This window comes from Prosopis cineraria, unplaced genomic scaffold (assembly GCF_029017545.1).
Source record: "Prosopis cineraria cultivar Desert tree isolate PC_DT_omini unplaced genomic scaffold, ASM2901754v1 PC3, whole genome shotgun sequence".
NCBI lineage: Eukaryota > Viridiplantae > Streptophyta > Magnoliopsida > Fabales > Fabaceae > Prosopis > Prosopis cineraria.
This window is the reverse complement of record NW_026555334.1, coordinates 12,413,519-12,426,210: the sequence shown is the minus strand read 5'-3', so window position 1 is coordinate 12,426,210 and position 12,692 is coordinate 12,413,519. Positions and strand designations below refer to the sequence as shown.

The 12,692-nt window shown below is 30.9% G+C and overlaps 1 protein-coding gene across 1 annotated transcript; it reads left to right on the top strand.

Moving 5' to 3' along the window:
* Nucleotides 1-5,707: 5,707 nt before the first annotated feature.
* LOC129306126 (putative serine/threonine-protein kinase) lies at nucleotides 5,708-12,595 on the top strand. Its single transcript, XM_054946508.1, has 8 exons — nucleotides 5,708-6,110; nucleotides 6,928-7,038; nucleotides 8,700-8,812; nucleotides 9,899-10,109; nucleotides 10,210-10,447; nucleotides 11,341-11,491; nucleotides 12,055-12,354; nucleotides 12,469-12,595. Exons 2-8 carry the CDS (start codon nucleotides 6,963-6,965, stop codon nucleotides 12,484-12,486), a joined length of 1,107 nt encoding a protein of 368 aa, XP_054802483.1. The 5' UTR covers nucleotides 5,708-6,110; nucleotides 6,928-6,962; the 3' UTR covers nucleotides 12,487-12,595.
* The last annotated feature ends 97 nt before the right edge of the window (nucleotides 12,596-12,692 follow it).

Here is a 12,692-nt window from a genome sequence, read left to right as displayed (position 1 = left end):
TAATTTACATAATAAATGAGTTCAAGATCTATGGTACAATTGAATTTAAAATTCAGGAGATAATTTATTCAGTTACTCAAATTTAAAAGCCTACTTATTAATACTTTATTTATTTTAAATATATATTTTTAAGAAAATTTAGTAAACTAGAAGTTAATTAGATGATATGAAAATTAACTCCAATCCAGATTTTAAGTTTTTTGTTATAAGTAAAAATTTAAGTGAGTTTGGTCACTAGGGTTATGACATACTCCCTCTGCTAAAAAATGTAATACATTTTTTGAAGAGTTGAATGTTCAAAAATATAAGGCATATTTAGTTTTTTGAGATATAATTATTGTTTTTTTTTCAAAAGTGTCCCTATTGATAATGATTTTATATTTATTGTAGAGTGTTTAATAGGAGTAAATATGAAAAGATATGGTTAGTTCGAAAGCAGGTAACTACTTTATTGGGGATGAGATTCGGTTAAAAATATCTTATATTTTTGAACGGAGAGAGCACCTTTAAATTAAAAAAGTACTTATAGAGATATTTATAATGTACTCATTGACAAAGTTCTTATATTAACATCAAGATTTTATCCTGCATTTTAAAAGTTAAAAACTACCTAAAAATGTATTTGTCAAATGAATTTTAAGTTGAAATTAGCTTCAATTCAAATTTGATAAAATTTTGGAAGGAAAAGACTAAGATAACGATTCAATTCAAATAGATTAATTTGTTTTATCGCCAAAGGCATGACTAAACAAATCACATGAACTGCGGCAAAAAAAAAAAAAAGCCTTCATGAACGGAAGAAGTCATAAATGGCATGTTACGCCTTCAATTTTATTTTGTAAACATAAATCTTCAATTTTAAATTTCTACTAACAGCTATCAACAGAATTGTAAAATAATTTATTCAGAAGCTATTGACAAAAAAAAAAAAAAGCAAATTATTAGGTGGTTAGATTCACGCGCCACTTTTACAGGGTCAGATCAAAATGTGAACGCACTTGCAGCCTTCTCGACTTGCGGACCCTCCAAACGTTTGCTTTCAAACGTTCTCGTTTTAGAAATGGAAAAATGTCAGCTGAGGACCACTGAAGCAACTTTATATCAAAAAGGACTGTGGGATTATGAAATTACACAATAACCTTCATATATATATATATATATATAATAACCAAAACTCTTACAAATGCTAGTCCATTACCAACAAGAATTCATTTGGAATTTAATAATAACACATTTGAAATTAATAACTTATTTTAGTTTTAACAATTAGAAAAATTAATAGAATATTAATTGTATAAGTGTTTGTTATTCATCAACAAATATCCATTCAAGTTTTGATAAAACTCATTTAAAATTAGCAACAATCTATTTGGTCTTTAACAAGTTAGAAAAATTGACAACATTTGTCTAACGGAATAAGTTTTCACATTGCATAAATAACAAACTATTCGAGTTTTGACAATAACATATTCATAATTAACAAATGATTTGTTCCATTAGATTAGTACTATCAGTTTTCTAACTTGTTAAAATTTAAATGGATTATTGTTAATTTAAATGAGTTATTATCAAACCCTGAATGGATATTTATTGATGAAGAACTTACACTTATATGATTAAATTCATTCTATCAGTTTTTTTAACTTGTTAAACCCTGAATAGATTGTTATTAACTTTAAATGTGTTGTTAAAACCTAAATGAATACTTTTTGATACAGACTAACACACGTAAAAGTTTTGGTTAAAAGTTTGGGCTACTAAATATATTCTTTTTTGCCATATATGATTAAGAGGGCTTGGTAGCTACTTACTTTTTTAGGTAGCCAAGAGATTGGGATAAAACCTCTTTGGCCACCTTCACCAATTATTCTTAATAAAATGGTCACTGGTGCGGGAGCTTCGATAATTGGCCACAGGCAAGAGGCTCCAGTGACCTTGTTACTAGCAAGGTCTTTGGCGGCTAATGCTGGTAATAATGTGGGTGACTTTTTTTAAATTGTTTTAAATTTTTGGATATTGTGGTCATTTTTTATAAAAACTTATTTTTAGTCAAGGATCAAGAGATAGCACTACAGTTTCAAAATTTTATGACCCTTCTTTAATACTCTCTCCATTTTTATTTGTAGAAAAAAAAACTGTATTACACAATTTAAAAAAATCAGTTAATTATATTAATTGTATTTGAAAATAAAAAAAATTAGACTACAATATCTTTTATTAATTGTGTTAATCAATTCTTCATTAATTCATTAATTTTTTTATAATTATGAATAATAAAATTATGAGGATAATTTAAAAATTTCACAATAAATACTTATTAAAAATATAATTTTATTTATATAAAAAAGTTAAAAGTAATATCTTCTTTTATAAATAAAAATGAAAGGAATATAAATTTACTTCAGTGGTGCTCGTTGACATTTTCCCTTTATGAAATACAAAATCAACTTCATGTAAAAGTCAACTAAACATTTATTCCTTCACTGCATTGGAATTTTTTTATGTTTATAAAAAAGCCATTTTTTTATGTTTATTCCTTCATATTTATGAATAATTATTTTTCCTTTTCATTTATACTGAACTAGACACAACATATCTTGACATCCACTTTTTTTTTTTTTGTAAAAAAGTTATTCACTGCTTTTGTTATGTAATATTTGAATAATTAATAATTAATAATCAACCAATTAATATTAAATAAAAAATTCTAAAAAAATATATTATTGAAAAGTTATTATTTAAACTTTATAATGTATGTACTTGTATCATAATTTATAATTTTATAATATATATTACTCATTTTGCTTCTTATTTTTCTTTTTTGATCCCTGTAAGGCAAGGCTAGCATAAATCACATATTAAAAAGTAGGGGAACGATAAATATTAATTAGATTTGTAGGATCAATCAACAATAGCTAAATCCCAAATTTTTTTAAAAAAATGAATCTCAAATAAGAAGTAAATATAGGAGCTTCAATTACAAAATTATTTAGAATAACCTACAAGATCTAAATATCAAATTTGTTACTAAGATTTTATATTTATAATTATTTAAATTGATATTTACAACTTATCTCTTAGTAAAAAATTTTTGAACCTAAATATTATAAGTTAATCTTTTACGACTTAACTATTATTTTAAAAAATATTTTTAAAATAAATTGGTTCAACTAGTTAAAATGGTTGTTTTTTATTATTTTTTTTTCCCCCAACTTTGACTAGTCTCAAACTCTCACTAGTCCATAGTCGATTCTCTTTTAGACCGGGTCATGCCATTTCTTGGACCGGCCGGTTCACTGCAATGAACACAGAATTTGGAATTGTGCTGAGGCAAAAGTCAAATAAATGTAGGTGCATTCCAGTCATTGTTGGTTGGAAATTTTTAATTTTACGTTTTATTGCGGTCCAGCTTGTATGCGTTTTCAAAGCTTGTAGTTGAAAAATTAGGCATTATAGCATCAAATTTGCGGCAACAATCTCAAATATACCCTCCATGACGGCTACGCTTTGGACTTGGAGGCTTCCTTCATTTTCCTATTTCTCTTTGTAACCAATGATCCTTTTTTCAATTATCATCAAATGAAGAACATGCTTGCTTAATTCATTTAATTATCTTTTAATCATATCTTTAATCTAGTTCCTTTTGTAAGAATCAAAATATGATTCATGATGATATTTCTTTTAAAAAAAATCCTACATTTAAAAATGAGTACAGATATTATCTGGCGTTTAAGCTATGAATAACTTATTTAGTTTATATAATAAAATAATTCTATTTTTCATAACATACTCAAAATATTCTTTTAAGATGTTAGAAAAATATGAATTTTTTGCATCTTCTAGATTATGTAAGGAAATTCTGAATCATGAATATTTATCTACAGCCTATTAACCATTGTAGCATGCAAATAAATAATTATGATATTAAAAATCAGACCTATAATTAAACTGTTAAAAATGATTCAATGATTAATGATAAAAAACATAGTTAAACTGTAATTAGACTAATCATAAACAAGATATTTTGTTGAATTCGTTAAAATATTGGTTCAACAATTTATTAATTCAATCGATAGGATTGACTCAATGTTTGATATTATATAAATAATTTAGGTAAATGCATCCAAAATAATTCAAATGTTGAAATGTATTTTGGCATAGTATGAGGAAACCTACGATAAAAATCCTGAGGAATTCCAAACCTGCGTCAAGCTTGACAATAAAATTATAAAGAAAAAACTTAAAACAAAACATAATATTATTTGGCTAAAATAAAATAATACTCCATCCATTTCAATTTATAAAATACTTTTAAAATAAATTCAACATCCTAAAATATAACATATTTTGATAAAATAAGATTTAATTAATAATGCTTTTTAAATATTACATTTTCATTATAGTCGCTCACTCTTTAATATTTCTTGAAAAAAAATATATTTGTAGGTCCTAAAAATTTTACTCAATTTTAAATTAGGCTTTGAAGTTTATTTTATTTTAATAAAGCCTTCATAATTTAATTTATTATATATGTTAGCCCTTGAAGGTTCAAATTAATAATGAATTATTAAATTTTACAAAACAAAAATATTCTTAGAGTTCATAGCCAAATTTAAAAAGAGAAAATTTGATCTATACACTATTTACATTTTTATTAATTTTTTAAATCAAGTTATATATGTATAAATATATTAGAAGACAACCTAATTATATAAATTTTGAGTTATAAAATTATATAATTAATTTTAAAATTATAAAAACACTTAATTTTGTTTTCTTAAAATAAAAAATTAAGTATTTTAACGTTCAATAATTAAAAAATTTAATTGATCAAACTATGAGAACTCAATTGAAAAAAAATAAATTAAGAGACCTAACTTAAAATTAAGTGAAGCTATAAGAACATACAAATATGTTTTTTCATATACTTTTTTATAAATATAATATTATATGAAGAATATTTTTAAAAATTTATATTTTTATTTTTTAAAAATATTATAAAATATATTTAATTTATTTTATTAATATGTACTTTCTCTGTTAAAAAATATAAGGTATTTTTAATTGAATCTCACTTATAATAAATTTATTATCTATTTTTAAACTAACCCTATCTTTTTATATTTATTCTATTAAACATCCTACAATAAATATAAAGTCATTATTAATAATAGCACTTTAAAAAATAATAATTATATCTTAAAAGATTAAAATAACTAATATTTTTAAATATCTAAATTTTTTAAAAAATTTTATATTTTTAAATGAAGGGAGTATGATTTTATCTAAAATATTTTTATCCCATAACTTGATAAGTATGCGTGCTTGTTTGTGTGTATTAATTTAATTTAATTTTATTTTTTTAACAGTGTGTGTATTAATTGTGCAAGTACAATTTCTACCCACCCAAATTTAAGTTATCCAGTCTGCCTTCGTTTGACGTACGGCTAGAGTGTGGGAAAAAAAGAAGTTTAACTGCCCTGTGAAGCGTGGCCATTATTTTAAATTTAAATAATATATTTTTTCTGTACACCAGAAAAAAAAATTATTAAGTGTGTATGTAACTCAGTAAATCATCAATAATATATAATTTCATAACCCAAAAATGCATTTTGTTTTTGCTTTTGTTTTTGATTTACATATATTTTCTTGACCATGTAGTACAAAATAAAATACAGCGATGAAAGCAAGCCACGCAACGAAAACGAGAAGGAATTATGAAGGCTTTTCGAGTCGGAGCAAAAGGTTTGAACTGAACAAGGAAACGGTCACTTTCTGCTACAGGAAGGATCTAGGTGGGAAATCTCCCCATGAGGTGAAGAAGAAGAAGAAGAAGAAGTCCAAGCTTGCGACACGGAACTCGTGGCTGTTAGTAGTCGCTTCTCCATCCACATCCAAGGAATAACAACATCCGACCGAAGCACACCAACGTCCACCACTCTGCCAGAAAGCTACCGATGATCAATTAATTTTTATTGTAATTATATGTTGACCACTAGAGAAAACTATATTTTTTCCATTCCCATGTCTCCTCCACCATATCTGCTTCCATCTTGAAGAGCTGAAAGTGTCATACCTCGTATTCTGGCTGAATTGGGCTACCAACGAAGGTTGTCGTTGTTCAAGCTGGAAACTAGATTTTTCTTTTTCTTGGCCGTTATAAGATGATATACTGTTGTTGGTTTCATCATTTGATTTGTTAGTAATTTAGTTTTTATGGAGATTATCTAGCTTATGAGTTGGTATCCTGAGTCATAGTCACATGTTGGATTGGATTTATGGCTAGATTTGGGGTTTTTCGAGGAAGCGCATGGATAGATGGCTACGGAATTGACGGAACGGGAACTTCGCGTGCTTGATATGAGTTGGGATTAGCTAGCGTTTTGATGCTCCAACACTTAGTTTGTATTTATTCATATCGATTTTTCACTTTTTAAGTTTGTGTTAATCTGGTGTATCCTTCATCTTTGGTCTGATCATCAGACTCCGATGCTCCGGTTTGAAGACGCTGTGCATGTTGTAATCTTCAGTTGAATGAAGAAAGGGACAAGAAACTATTGACGAGAAACAGTTGACTTTTTGGAGTTTCTATTAATTGTTCTGAAGTTTGCAATTATGATGAGTCCCATGGATCAAGTTGGAAGAATGCAGAATCTTGTTAGTTGAAGATAGTATCAACTGTTGCATGCCGTTGCTTGTGCTTGTGTTTCTACGCTTGTGCATGGCTGTCTTTTAGGGCGTGCTATGTTTTGTAGGATTGAAAATTAGTGGGTGGAGAACGGCAAAATTTTTGGGCGGCGTAATATAAGTCTAAATTCGTTGATGTTTCCATCTTTTTGTTTTCACGCCTATGTCTTAATTAGCATCTGCGGTAAAGATGCCAAGAAAATGGCATTTCAGTAATGTTAAAATTATTGTATAATGCAGATTGCAGACTGTAGCAGTTATATACCAGAACCATTATGAGTTGTGGCTGCTTTGGAGCCTCAACTATAAAGAGGAAAAGTAGTCCTGCTCGTAATCCTAATGAGGATGATGGTAAGGCTGTAGAAGTTTTATTTCCTATCCTTCGATAAGGTTATAAGTTCGCGCAACTTCATTTTCATTTGCTTGAATTATAAAGCTTGTAATTTTTTATTTTTTAGCACAATAGCGTCTTGCAATCCATGTAGCCAACCCCACCTAATGGGATAAAGGCTTGTTGTTGTTGTTGTTGTTGTAGTTTTTTATTTTAAATTTATTTTTGGCTTTCCATAGTATTTGAAAACTTCTCAATGTGTTTCTTTTGGTATCTTATGGGGAGTCAAGGTTTATCTACTGAAAATGAATTAATATGTCCTTATTCGTGGAATTCAGTATTTTTTCCTCACTGTTTGCAATCTCTAAGCATTTGTTGGAAATAGGAACTGTGTTGATAGAAAATGTTTTTGTTCCGCGTAAGTTATGAAGTATGTTTATAACTTGGCTCCTAATTCATTGGAAAGTTAGGAGACATTTTATTAGCACCTTGTTGAAAGAATTTGATGTGCTCTAGAGTATGCCCTAGTTAATTTTATGGGACTTCTTTACTTATGTTTATTTAATTTCAAGCTAGACTGCTGATTGATTTCCTACATAATGAGTCTGCTTGAGAGGAAGCTGCAGTTGCATACATGATGTTTCATCTTGGCTGCAGTACCTTCCCTTTCCCTATTCCCTTTTAGTTGCTTGCCTCCCTCAACTCTATTATAACATTGCTATGGTCATGATGTCAAAATTTGTTCACAATGCTTTACATGGAGATTTAGTGCTCATATGCATCACGCTTAAAAACATTGGGCAAGTCTGCCTGCAAAACTAATTCATGCTATTCCATCCCAATATATTTTCTTAATTATGACCTAAGCAATGATAATCACATTTCAACTGGGCTAATATGAATTCTCAAAACTTTCAAGAATTAGCAAGTCCACATTTGGGATTTGGGGTCCTTGCCCCTCAGTAGAAGCTTCTTGTCAGTATATAAATGTTGGGGCTAGGAGGTCACATAGACAAGCACACTTAAGTAACGAAGTGAGGATTGTATATTTTTCATGTCCACCGCTGTATCTTCTGAGATTCTGTCTCTCCAATTCGTTTCACTTATATTTGAGAATATCTTGTCTGATTTATTTTATGAGCTTTTGTATCTGGCCCGTTCTTGTTCCTTCTTCTTCTTCTTCTTTTTTATTGGGGGCAATGAGTACTAATTTCATCAACCATACAAAACAAACTAAACAAGAAATAATCTTCCTGGCTTTGATACTGTCCATTTAATCCCAAGTACAGATAAAGATAGGATCTAGATAGCGATGATTGTTTACATTTTTTTAATAATAGCTAAACTTGAGTATTATCAAGTTATCCTGGGCTTTTGTCTATAGAAAGTTCGAACGGTAAATTTCTGATCTGAATTCAAAAGGCTATGATTTCCATTAGCTTGCATATTTCTCTTATATAACATCAGTATTGCAGCAGCAGCAACAATAATAATATTGGTATTTATAACAAATATCCTTTTGGGTATCATTGTCACTTTGCTCTTAAATTTCTTTTGAATAAGCAGTTCCTCTATGATTATGTTCATAATAATTCTGAGGCATACCTGGGTTTATTTTTGTGCGCAATCTCTGCCTAATTCATGCGATTCTTTTTCACTCCTATATTCTTTGGTTGCTCAGGCATTGCAATTGATAATGTTAGGAATTTCTCCGATAAAGAACTAAGGTTGGCAACAGATAATTATGACCCAAGGAACAAGATAGGAAGGGGAGGTTTTGGAACTGTTTACCAGGTATTAAGCTTAAAGACGCTTGCATATGTTGCATTTTAATTGGATTAGTATGCTTGTTAGCTTGTTACACACATAATAATTCTTCAAGGGAACTGCTATTTGCTACTCCTCTACTGCATTTCATAAGACATTTTTACAGGCAATTTGGTGTTCCAAAATATAGGATAAGGCTTCATTAATGATGGTTATCCTAATATTACCCTTCATTATTTCACTCCTTCAATATATTTCTCTCTCTCATTTTTGCAAGTTTATAAACAAAATAAGATTTCAAACTGTATTTAATTGACTTTATTGGTATTCATAATTTTACCCAAAATGTCTTGTAAAATGGGACAGAGGGAGTAATTTTCTTTTTTTCTCTTCCATATTGCTGAATCTTACATTGAGGCCTCCATTTATAATGCAAGTGGCAAAATGGGACCAGTGAAAACCACCAAAGCCTTTGAGAATCTATTTCCAAGGTTATGATTCATGTCATACGTTTAAAAAAAAAAATGTTCTGCATTGGCTTATTGTAGAGTCCCAGCATCCAAACGGAAATCTCTTGCATATTTTCTTATTTGGTATCTTATAATGATTAAATAGCAACATTCTTCCCCACCCCCCCCCCGGGGGGGAACATATTGAAATACAAGTTGATTGAATTAACTTATTCTCCACCAAAACAAGAGTACCGTTTGGGTGTTCACTGTTCAGAATTCAGCTTTGCTAGTTAAATTATTTTCAATACTCTTGGGGTACCTTTTTCTAGATCCTGCTTTTGGTGAGCAATGGATTGTTACACTTATCAATTCTTAACTGTTACGTGTTCACTACATAACTATTACTTTAGCTTGAGCAATAAATCGTTTCGTTTTTAGTGTACCAAACAAATTAGAACAGAAGGTTGCCTGAAGACCAATGGAAGTTTCATCACCAATGAGTTCAAAATATATGATGGCATGTTATATGAAAGACTAGGCTGACAATCCCCAGAGTGTCATAATATTTCAACATTATTCTCTTGTTAACTTCTGCGCCACTTCAGGTCGGGGTGGGGGACTCTCAAAGCACTGCTTATTATTTTTGTTGCAATTTTGTTAGGGGACCTTGAGAGATGGAAGAAAAGTAGCAGTGAAGACCCTTTCAGCAGGATCAAGGCAAGGAGTTCGTGAATTTTTAGCTGAAATCAAGACTATATCAAATGTTAAGCATCCAAACCTTGTTGAATTGATTGGCTGCTGTGTTCAAGGACCTAGTCGTATTTTGGTATATGAGTATGTGGAAAATAACAGCCTTGATCGTGCATTACTTGGTAAAGTTGACAAAAGCTTCATTGTGAACTATGAATCTATGTATTGAGATTGGTACACTAAAGAGAGGGCATAGCATTTGATCATGCTTTCCTTTTATAGGCACGAGGAATACAGGCATCAAACTAGACTGGAGAAGAAGATCTGCAATTTGTATGGGTACTGCTAGGGGTCTTGCATTCCTTCATGAAGAACTTGTTCCACACATTGTGCACAGAGACATTAAAGCTAGCAACATACTACTTGACAAAGACTTTAATCCGAAAATAGGAGATTTTGGGTTGGCTAAATTATTCCCGGATGACATCACTCACATTAGCACTAGAATTGCTGGAACAACGTAAGTGATATTTCAGATTCCCAGTTAAACTCTTTCCGTTTGTTTTTTGTGGGGAGATCCTGCACTCCTGCCAATTTATTTTGGCCTTTTAGCTATTATTTCTCAGCCCACATAAAACATCAACTAATACTGACTATAGGAAGAAGGAATTCTTCATCTATGCTTATCTTTCACATCTGGGTGGGCTAGCAAAGCTGGCCATATAAGAAAGGTATCCACGCTGAAGAGTTTGACATCCAACTGGATTTGACTGACCTGGGTATACAACAAACACCAAGTTTTCTGAGATGTAACATGTGCAAGATTTTGTAATAGAATGTCTACAATTCAGTTTCATCAAACTCCAACAATAATTCAAGGGGCACTTGTGAGATGAGTTGATTAGAAACAAAAATAAAGCAGATTGTGTTTCTTTGAATCACTAATCTCGGCATCTTTTTACTAGTACTGCAATATTCAGAAATACTATACTGCATATTAATTAAAGATGAGAGTTCATTTTGATGTTACTGAAGCTCATGGGCAAAATCTGTTGTGATTTGCTGATATATATTTTGTATGCTTGAGCCACTAGGCAAAAAACATGATCACAAAGATTAATTCCTATATTGTCAATGATCGGAAAAGTTTAATCCCCCTTTTCTTTTAAATCAAAGTCTCTGTGGTGTAAATCAGTTTTGTAACATTACAAAACCAATTGAGAACTTTTTCATGCATTTCTTCCACCAAATCAGTTTTGCCAATTTCTATTTATCTTCACCTTTCTGCTGTAACAAGATTCAGGGTATCTTAATCTGTATATATGCCTGTAGTAGTTTGTATTTTGAAACTTGGTCAATCCATACTTTGGTTTTGATAAAAACTGTACCTTGCTTTGTTTTTCATTTGCACAGCGGTTATCTAGCCCCAGAATATGCATTAGGCGGTCAGTTAACCTTGAAGGCTGATGTATACAGCTTTGGAGTTCTTGTACTAGAAATAATAAGTGGCAAAAGTAGTTCAAGGGAAACTTGGGGAGGAACTGAGAAAGTCCTCTTGGAATGGGTAAGTTCTGTTTCCTGCTTTTGCAAGGTGCCATGCAACATAATACAAATACATATAATGATGCTTTGATGCTTTTTCATATCACAAATTACCACGTTTGCTTTCATTAGTTCAGTCATGACCATAGTTTCTCACTTGTGACTCAGTAGCTCAGACAAAAAAGCACATGACTGACTGATTGAAGGAGAAAATTCTTAGGTAGGCCTAGTCTACAAAAGATCCCAAGATCGAAATCATCATTGATGGACATATAAGCGTGTCAAAAAATGAGTCCTGCTGAAAAATGTGACCATCATGCTCACATGTCTGTTAAGTGTTAATTATCGACTTGATCTATTGATTTTTGGTTACATGCTGTTCTCTTTTTTTTCTCCTTCCCCCAAGCTTAATGCTCTTTCAGAAGTTTAAACCCTTCAAGTCCATGAATAGTTTTATTATAATCTCTAATAAGCCTCATATAACATTCAGGCGTCTTCTTTGGAATAGATATATGCAAGATGTGTCTGTAAATCTCCACGTGGGACGAGGGACAAAACTTAATGATCTTTTGCTTATTCTATTAGGCTTGGCAACTTCACGAAGAAGGAAGACTTCTGGAGCTAGTGGATCCTGAGATTGGAGAATTTCCTGAGGAAGAAGTGATTAGGTACATGAAGGTAGCTTTTTTCTGCTCACAGGCGGCAGCAAACAGAAGGCCATTAATGTCCCAAGTTGTGGATATGCTGTCCAGGAAAATCCGGCTCAATGAGAAGGAGCTAACGGCACCAGGATTCTACCAGAATTCAGGAGAATCCTCTAAAAAGAACCTATTCAGTGAGTCTACTAGCAATCAAACTCATTCTCTTCCTCCCACTATTACTCAGGTGACCCCTCGATGAAGCCTTTAATTATATAGTTCCTGTTGCCCCTAGTGTTGATTGTAGACTTCAAAGGAGAAACGAGGATTGTTTATTTATTTATTTTTTTTATTTCTGTAGGAGGGAAATGTCAAGTAGGGGGAACCCCCCAAAAAATTTTTTCTCTGTTTTCCTTTGTCTATCCTTTTTCTTTTCGTGAAACGAGAAGCATATTGAAATTCGAATCCATCGGAGCATATTTATCTTATCTTATGTAGATTTGCATTGAAAAAACATGTAATTGAGAGAGTATGTGTTTGACGTTTATAGCACGCATGGAATGGAATGCCGAGGATCTGGAACAA

Coding starts and splice junctions, on each gene's coding strand:
- LOC129306126 (XM_054946508.1), top strand. CDS start 6,963: ATGAGTTGTGGCTGCTTTGGAGCCTCAACTATAAAGAGGAAAAGTAGT. Junction 10,110..10,209: donor CCTTGATCGTGCATTACTTG/GTAAAGTTGACA, acceptor TTCCTTTTATAG/GCACGAGGAATACAGGCATC. Junction 10,448..11,340: donor ACTAGAATTGCTGGAACAAC/GTAAGTGATATT, acceptor TCATTTGCACAG/CGGTTATCTAGCCCCAGAAT.